Here is a 9,828-nt window from a genome sequence, read left to right as displayed (position 1 = left end):
TAGGTGGTCATCTGTCAGAGTGGACTGGCATTTGGATTTAATGATCTACATGTATGAGAGTGCTGACTCACAAAGGGAAGTGGATGTGAAGAATGCTGTCAAATACATCGTACATTTTCTCATATTTGGATATTTTTTCTGGACGATTAGGTTCCGAAAGGTTCCCCCCAAGGCCCTGGATTTGATTTGGATGTCATTTTGGAAAGTAAAAATGTATTTCTCCACTGCAGGTGTGTTGCAATTTGTGAACAATATCAATGTCCACGCCAAATGGGAAGCACATAAATGTCATTACATGTTCTAGGAATGCAAAGAAGTGTGTGTCCAAATCTGAGAGAATGTATTGCACCTGTTCAACGTATCCACCCCTGTCAAGCTGCACACTTTCCTTGCGCTGGTGTTCTAGCTCTGACATTGTGTTTTTGAAGTTCTAACGCAGTCTACTAGAAATTAGTTTGTGATCGGCCGTGATCGACGTCTTGGGCACCCCAGGTTTAAACTAATGTTCATTAATTTTGACACACCTGTTTTCTGAGTGATATAATTCACGATTAGCTCATCCTGTACCTCACCAGTGCATCACTAGAGCCACACTGCCCATTGGGGGTTGTATCTTGCATGGATATGTATTGTGTAATATAACTACAACAGCAACTGTATTGTGAGAAAATTGAGCCCAGCATTACTACTGGGTATGATACATTATTTGACAGTAATAAATGCATGAAAGTGGCATTCTGCAAGACCTCTGCAACTATTAATGTGGAACATCATTTAATTCATGATTTTAAGGACATATATTTAAAGAAAAAGATGACGATGGAAGCTGTGTCATACAATCATTATCACTTTTAATCTGGCTGAAAATAAATCACAGGCAGTGAAGGAATAATACAGTTCCTGATGTCTGTCCTTTTCTTGGGTTCCCTAACTTTGTTAAAATATACTCAAATTGCTGTTCTGATCCTTTTATCTGCTGGGTAGTGCATAAGAGCTGAAAGCACTGTAAGGGCCATCTGTTTAACATTTATTGATTCAATCCCAAACCCATTCCCTCAAAACTTCCACTGTATGTGTAGACCCTGATAAAAAGGGGCCAAGGTGCAACTGCAAGAGTGACAGTTCCAAATCATATCTTTAATGAGACTGGTAAATCTCACTGCTGAAAAATACAGTTATATAACCAACAGTCCACTATATTCAGTTCCTTAAAATATCAGGTGGTCCATCATCTTTCATGAAATTCAGTCATTTCAATATGTAGTTTCACAGGTTCGATTTTCTGTACCTCCATGCCACATTTGGGACAAGCCAGGTACATGTCTGCAATGGCATTGCTTTTGACACAGTAGTAGCAGAAGACATGACTACAGCCAATAGTGTGTGGCATTGTTGGCCACTCACCACAAAGTGCACATTCTTTGCAATGTGCAGCTTGTGAGGCATCACTGACTCTTAAGCCTTCCAGAGGTGAAAACAGGGAGCAAATACTTGATTTAAGCTTCCGTGTGTTAATGAGAGGGAAAAGGAAAATAAGAAACTCAGCAAAGCCATGCCATAACAGCTCTCGGTTCATGTACTCAAACCCAACTTCACGGACACTTTGAGGTCTACTGAAAACAGCTCGCACTCCTAGAAATCGTTCTGTCAAGGTGGGGAATCTTCCTTTTTGAAGAAAGACGAGGAAGTTCAGTAGACTTGCAACTTTCATGAATCCATTCAGAAAGGTAAATAAGTGCCTGGCTTTGTGAATAACAGATTCTGTAGGACAACTGAGGAACAGGCTGTGAGATCTCTCCTGAAGCCACTTTTCTCCAATGTTAAAGACTGCATATCTCAGTTTCTGCTGTCGACTCATTGGCTGATACTTCTGAGCCTGGGAGAGATCATTTTTATATCTGATGTTGAGTAGAGCTTGCCCAACTGTGGCACTCTGGGAATAGATGGTGAATCTCCACAGAAGCAGCTGAAGAAATGCTTTTAGCTCTGGTTCAAAAGGGGTTAAATGTCCAGGTTTAAAATGCTGAAAACACTGGGTGAACTGTGACCAAACAAGCTGTTCTAAAGCTGTATCCAACTCAAAAGCATCAAGCTGACTTATTCTGAGGACTGGAGTTAAAGTGCTTGAACTGTCTTCCATGAAACGCTGGTCTCCTCCAGTGTCATCTACAAGCATAAAAAGAAAACGGTTATGCATTTTACATTTAAGTTTAAATCGCTTTTCACATGTAAAACCCGTAAGAAATTCCCTTTTAGCTCTGCTGTGCACTAGCACAGGAGGTCTTATACTGTTCCCTCTTGAGGTTCAGAGTGTGGACAAATCACATCACAGAAGATTATCCAAACAGCACAGGCTTAGCAATACAGTAAACATCCGCCATGTGGAACTACTTTCCTTTGACAGCCTTTACGAGCTTTCAGGACTCTGATGTCCTGTTATAAATATCCACTGCCTACTGTTTTTCTTATTTCAGAAAGGGATTTTTTTTATTAACTAATTAAAATGCCCAATTTAATTACACAAAAACATTTTCAATACTTGAGAGATCTCCCAGGCTAATATATAGACTGCAGTTCATAACAATGTTACGTTGTATAACATTGTAATTAAAACTGAAAACAACACAAAGTTTAAAATAAAGAAAAAACAAAACAGTATGAAGAAATAGATTAGATTAAATCTGAAATTATTTACGACGTTGAGCATTAATAGCACGAAAAACAAATGCCTATAGGCTTATGAAAACACAATTTTCCATACATTTAAATTAAATTAATGTCAAAGTAAATTAATATTAAATACGATTACAGATACCCTACACATGCAAGTGATGTACACAACCAAATGTTTTGTAAGCAACTAATGAATAAGGTAAATGATCACATTTTGAGTAATAACAAAAAAAAGACAATCAATTTGTTAAAATTCCTGCAGGAGACGTTTTAATTGAATCTGCTTCAGAAAAATAAAATAAGAGAAAAGGCAGATTTTAATTTGTATTATACGTTTTAAATATATTGTCAGGCAATCTCCAATTGTTTCATAGTATGTACTGAAATACTGCAGCACAAAGTGGTACTCTACTAGGTACTGTAACAGAGACAAATTATTGGTTCACTCTACTCTAGGGATACAAACTCTTGATATTCTTTTCAATGCTTTTATTGAGCAGTTTACAAGTTATGAATTAATATATTTTATTTGGGAACATATTATTGACAGAAACCTATCAATAGTAATGTGGCTATTGTCAAGGGCTTGTCAATATTAATGTAATTATGATTTAGAGGACCACATGGATGTTAGCTAGGGCAAGTAACATCTCCTACAGGGCTGCTATCAATACCAGGATTACTATTGACATGCTTCTTGAGACTCACAGTACTGTGAGATATATTACAACTAGACACTTTTGTCAATGCACACTGCCTATAAAAATTAAGCATTTAAATTTACAAGGCTTTAACTACAGGAACTGGAAATCTATGATTCTTAAGTAATCATCAAAACATGCAGTCAGTGGCTATATTTACTGCTATAGTAAACAAAAGACCTGCCCTACATATAGTTCAAGGAAAGTGCAGAAAATCATTGCCTAGGAGAGAGTGATTGGGAATCAGAGCTCTAAGAAATGCTTTTTTCCTGGTTTTTCCTTTTGGGTTTGATGAACCAAAGTTATACTTAGGCTATTCATCACCTTTATCAAGTTAAGTGATTCAGCCAGTTTGTTTAAGCAGATTTACCTGCTTCAATACATAATACAATATCAGTTGGTTTAAATGACCATGATTAGCACTAATCTTAGACTACCTAATGATGTTTTGTTTTTAATGCTGAATGTTCTGTTAGATGCTGCATGTGCTTAATTAGTTAGTGTCAGCTTTCTGGTTTAATCTTATCAGCTTATTTTGTGTATTATCTTCCCTGGAAGTAGACTGCCCATGTAGCCAATTATTTAGAAATGATCAGCCTCAAACTACAAGAACTACAATGCACATCCTATCCCAAATGACAAAAGCCTTCAACACTGAGCTCTGAAAGCAGTCAACTTTGGTATTAACATGAACTAGACTGAGCCTGAGTATTTTCCTTCTGATCAAAAGTGACTGAGGTCTATATACAATAAATCCAAACTTACACAACATAGTACAAATAGCTGAATTCCTATTTTTTTTTTATTCTCCATACATTACTGTTATTTTAGTATATGTATATTATATATATATATATATATATATATATATATATATATATATATATATATTATACACAAACACACAATTTAAAAAGTAAAAACTGACATGCAGCCAATTTGTGCACTCTGCAACTGTGATCCCTTATAAATGCTATTATATTTTATCATCCTGCATGTTAAAGACAGTTAAAGAAGGAATATGTATGCACATTTATGCAAGATCTCATAGAAATAAAGACACATTCTCCTCTGCAAAGCAGAAGAACCCAGGTAAAGATGCAGAAGCTAATATTTTATTAACATTTTTTACTTGTTTCTTGTTACACTTTAATTTAATCTATGTGATAAGCACTTAAAATTATATAATTGATTCAAATATTACTTGAAATATTTCTGATAAGATATTAATAATTATTTAAGTTTTATTTTACTGGTTTAAACAGTAAATTACCAAAGTTACAGGTTTACAGGTTCAGTTACTTAAAGATTTACAGGCGTAAAACAATACAGTGTCTTCAACCATTGTTGCATCATAAAATGACTGGCTACATAACAGCAAATAACCTATCATCCAGTGAAAAGTAGCTCCCTCTAGGGTAAAACAAGGCAGCAATTGTACAGTAGGTCACCACAAAAATGGCCTGACCTTGGGAACGGCCCAAAAGAGAAATAGGACAGGGAATTAGAAGCCCTATGTGCAAAACATTGGGAAAACAGGGGATTTAGGGAGGGTAGGTTAGATTGACCTTGGATTTATCTATGACACCAGAGTTAGCACCCCTGCTCCTTTGGAAGACTGCACTGGGATCCTCAATATCAACAGAGAAGGCAGGACCTTGGCTTACAGGCAGTCAACTCTGACTAGATGTTTTCTACTACATAATGAGCAGCCCTCCAAGAAACAGAAAGGGTATTTATCAGCAACTGGGAAAAGACATATACACATAAGCAACCCACAACGAGATAATTCTCCTTTACTTGAGTTCTTAGGAAAGCTTGAAATCATGTCTATTATTTTAGGTGCACCTCAAATCAAAAATAATTTCTAATAGCACATGTAGATGCAAGATAAAATGTAATCAATCAAAGGGAGCCCTTAGACAAGGTATGTGAAGGAATGGGAAATAGTTTAGTAATTAAAGACTTTTATCTTCCTGTCTGTCACTTAATGGAACTACAGTCTTTTCTAGGTATCAGCCCTATGATTTATGTAAGGATATTTTTAAACATTTAGTTTCATAACAGTGTTAGATGATTAATTTATTTATTTGTAAGACACAGGCCTAGTAGACAAAGACAGTACTTAGCTCTCACAGTGGTACAATAATTCAGCGCCTTCCAGAGATGATTTCCTGGATAAACCTGATGTATTTTCAAGGCTACTACTTCCTACTTTTCAGTATTACAAAGTTAAAGGAAGTAAGTGTAACTTAGGTGATGGGCAAAGAATATATATGAAGCTCCCTCAGTTAACTCGGAGGGTGGTCCCTTTAGGGCAGACTTCAGGCATCCTCCCAGGGAAATGTACAGATGTAAATTGCCAATTCAATCCTTTCTCTATGGATTAGCTGAATGAATGTTATGTAAAGCCTACCAAAGCAACACATTTTTTGGGATAGAAAAAGCAACAAACATGTATTTATTCAATTAAATCATTATATTTGTAACTATTTGGGCTCCTTCCAATATTATTCTTTAGCTTTCCCCATTTCTATTTTAAGTGTAATAAAACCACAAAAATGAGAAAATAAAAATAAATGTACAGTGCCAAAAAATCTTTTGCTACGGTTATTATTTTCTCTAGACAAATTTGATTTTAGAAAATAGCAATATCAATGTAGAACACCTGCTTATCCTGGAAAACATAAGAGTCAGGGCTTCACAATGCTGCCAAGGCCTGGCCAAAGATCAAACATCCACCCCATCAGGCATGTGTGCGCTATCCTCAACTGACCTCTACCAAACTGTCCCAGTATGCCCACCTCCAGGGACTCCCATATACACACTCTATGCCAGGAATGGGCTGCCAGGACTGTTGATCTCATTCACACAACATGTCGACTATGTATACTGCTGCCTTGCATAAAGCAAAGTGTAGCCTAAAAAAGCCTTACCCAACTCATATTTTACCACTGCTTTGTATCATACTAGGTTTTAGGAACTCAGGCTTACTTTTCTAGCCATCTGACACAGTATTAGAAGATGCACTTGTCAACAATTCCTAAAATAGATCCACTTAGAGCAGCTTTAACCTACTCTTCAGGATCTGCATGCACTCTTTAACGTTAATTGAGCTCTTGATTAAGCACAAGTGAGTTTAGTTAGCTTAATAAAAAACAAAGAGACTCAATTTTTTTTACACAAAGCATCCTATTGACAGTCTATCATATTATTGAGTTGCTATCTTCACACATCAATTGACATTTAATATCAAAATAATGTTTAACAGTAAACTGAAAGTTACATTTTCTCAATTAATTCTGTATTTTAATAAAACACGTTCATTTCCAGAGCTCAATTCAATAGGACATTTGTTGTAAACTAAAAAGATCTGTTCAAAAGCACAGGAGGTTTCGTATGGAGGAGTGGGCACAAATCCCTCCTGAGAAAAGCCTGAATGTATTGAAAGGCTACAGGAAGTGCATTGTCAAAATTTTGAAAGCCAAAGGACAATCCACAAAATACTGACTTTGGGGTGGGGGGTGGGGGGGTAGGATTGGAAAGAATATATAAGCATAACATGCAGTAAAATGTGGTAGCAGTTGCCTATGGATTATATAAGCATTAAAATCAAGCACTGAATAACATTGTTTCAGATAAAGGATGCAAACATTTTCAGCTACAACAGTATATTCATAAATGCACACATACACTTAAAGGAGCCTGTGTAACTGGAGTGTTAGAAACATTCTACTGCTCTTGTGTTTGAAAATAATGAGAATATAAATTTTAAATTCCAGTTTTGATGCTTTCAGCATGATCTCATCTAGAAAACAAGTTATGAAGATACTAAAACTGTCCACTCAGTGACCAGACTAATTATTATGGGTCTGTTTCATAAAACATTCATGTAAGTGTAAATGCATTGGGGTACTATGCCTTTACTGTTACACTAATGCTATATCAAACGCAACACAATTTCCCTAATCGCCAAAGAATTCTGAAAGCTAGAGGGTCAGGGGTAACTTAATGTCTGAGAAACATCTCTGAAAATGGGGCTGACACAAAGATATGTGCTTTACTTAATCTAGTTTGCTCTGAATGTAAATTATTTAAAAGAATTAATTGATTCTGTAAGTATGAAGGTGGAAGATGCAAAACCTGTATAAGTAATAAGTATAAAGGTTCTGAGGAAAACAGCTTAAAAACTCATGAAAAATTTATGGTGACTTAAAGAGAACACCAAAACGCCAGGACGAATAGCTAATAAATGAGAAAACAGTGAAGTCAGATTAAATAAGTTAAATTAACCTCTGTACATTGTCGTTTTGTAGATTTAGATGTTTGCCAGTAAAGAATTAGATAAATAATTTCTTATTAAGTAATTCACACAAAATCAACAGAATATGGGTAATTCCAAGCATAAAACTTACTGGGGGCTTAATTTATTTTTATTTATAAGAGAGGATGGGTTTTACACTGAAAAACTAAATACATACAACAAAGTGGTCTCTACTGTACTCATCTGATATAGCCACACAAGACTGCAGTAGCTCTGCTTGAAGGTGCTACTCTTAGTAAATCAATAGTATTTGCTTCTTATGTCAATATTATAATGCTTTCAGGTAAATGAAAGAGTCCATCTAACTGGCAGCTGTGATATTAAATATCAAAATATTCTCCAAATGTAACGCTTAGGCTATTTCCATTTAACTATAAATGTTCTTCAAGGTAAATGTGGTGAAACCACTGAACAATATGAGAACCCTGCTTTTTATTTATTATTTGTGTAAAATATGGATTTAACAGATGAATGTTAAAGCTTTGGTACTGAAGTCTGAGTAAACAGATATCATTTTCTTCTACATAAAAAAAGACTAAAGAAACTAAAACTTTTGAAATGAAAAGAAACAACATTAGCTGAAAGATGGAAATATGAAAATATTAAAACAAATGCTTTTACTCATAAGTTTACTTACAGTACACAATGCAGTTCTTCAGTTTTCATCGATTTGTCAGTATTTAGAGGTTTTAATGATAGCTTAAAACATGTTATCTCCTTCTGCATAATTGACCTAGTTCTGTTGAGAGAGTGACAGACTACAGTTTAGAATAATATATCGTTACTAATGAGGTGGAGGGTTATAACTGGTACTTGTATTTTAGTACTTCTCATTCTAGAGGAATATGGGATTCTGCATCCAATCACAATGCAGAACACTGTCCCCAAGAAAACCTGGCAAATATTAGCATTACTGTTCTGCATAACTAACACAAAAAACTATATAGAATATTCTCTTTGCAAAGTATAGTTCCATAAGCTATACAATTACAAATTTTACTTTTAAATTGAAAGACTGATATATTTGTGTCAGCAATTGCAGTCTTCCAGAGATACATGCACTATACAACATTTCAAATTAACAGTTATCAAGTGAATTCAGCAAGTTTAAATTTAAACTGTTACACATTTATTGTGTGTGTGTGTTAACAACTTAAAGCACAAGGAAAATGTATGTAAATTGTGCTTGCTATTAAGACGCAATACTATGAAGATGAATAAGTAATTATCAGTATCATCTCCCAATGCAGAATAATTTATTTTGTGCATACATTCATACAAAATTTGGTCTTCTGAAGAGGTATTGCACTGAATTACACAAACACAAACACAAAAAGGAAACTTTTTGGCAACAATATTAGATATGACTGTAAAATTGGCTTTGAGACAGACATTTCAGATTGTGTGGTAGATAGAAAATGAAATAAACATTTTTCCCCGAGGCCTGCAAAGAGAACTTCCAATTTTCTTTCTCATGTTGCAAGCCTATCTTATAAGTGATAGTTCAGTTTAGACAAAAAAAATAATAAAAATAAATGCATGTCTGTGGAAGTGAAGATTAATAAAACTTGAGCTTAATTTGAAATGCAAGGCCAATGCTTTTAGTAGCTGCGATGATATATTACAAGATCTATAAATCATGAAATCGTCAGTATTCTTGAGTTTCGTGTGTGAAAATGAATGGTAAAGTCCAATCCATTTTAATGCGACAACTGTAGAAATCTATACACAACCTTTTGACCTGAACTGAGATCATACCCTAACTTCACGACCTCATCGTCCACACTCAAACGTTTTAATTTTCTTAATTATGTGTGCAGGGCTCACAAATCATTTTTAATTTGACTTGCTATACAGTACAAGTCTAGCGTCAAATGGGAATGCCACCCTAAGATCATATAGCTATTCTATACATATTTAAAAATGACTGATGCTTGTTTGGTGGATAAATCTTAAACTATATATAAAAATACATTCAATATTTACCCATTGTTTAGTTTCTCTACTTGCTGACAGCTCCTGGTTAAACTTTGTCCTCCCTTTTCACACAGGAACCAAACAACACTTCCGGGATCCGTTTCTCCGAACCGCCCCTTAGCAACGGCACAGCCAATGGGAAAATGTTTGACA

At 35.1% G+C, this 9,828-nt stretch overlaps 1 protein-coding gene across 2 annotated transcripts; it reads right to left on the bottom strand.

Annotated features, from left to right (window-relative positions):
* Nucleotides 1-831: 831 nt before the first annotated feature.
* Nucleotides 832-9,789, bottom strand: pex2 (peroxisomal biogenesis factor 2). Of its 2 annotated transcripts, XM_066721663.1 has the most exons (3): nucleotides 9,685-9,783; nucleotides 8,336-8,437; nucleotides 832-2,166 (listed from the first exon to the last, which is right to left on the bottom strand). In XM_066721663.1, the coding sequence occupies exon 3, from the start codon at nucleotides 2,138-2,140 to the stop codon at nucleotides 1,229-1,231; it is 912 nt and encodes a 303-aa protein (XP_066577760.1). In that variant the 5' UTR covers nucleotides 2,141-2,166; nucleotides 8,336-8,437; nucleotides 9,685-9,783; the 3' UTR covers nucleotides 832-1,228. The 2 variants fall into 2 exon arrangements, with proteins under 2 accessions (XP_066577760.1, XP_066577752.1); XM_066721655.1 differs by lacking the exon at nucleotides 8,336-8,437 and having other exon boundaries at nucleotides 9,685-9,789.
* Nucleotides 9,790-9,828: the final 39 nt, after the last annotated feature.

Source organism: Amia ocellicauda, chromosome 2 (assembly GCF_036373705.1).
Source record: "Amia ocellicauda isolate fAmiCal2 chromosome 2, fAmiCal2.hap1, whole genome shotgun sequence".
NCBI lineage: Eukaryota > Metazoa > Chordata > Actinopteri > Amiiformes > Amiidae > Amia > Amia ocellicauda.
Note: the sequence above shows the minus strand (reverse complement) of the source record. Positions and strands in the feature narration are given on the sequence as shown.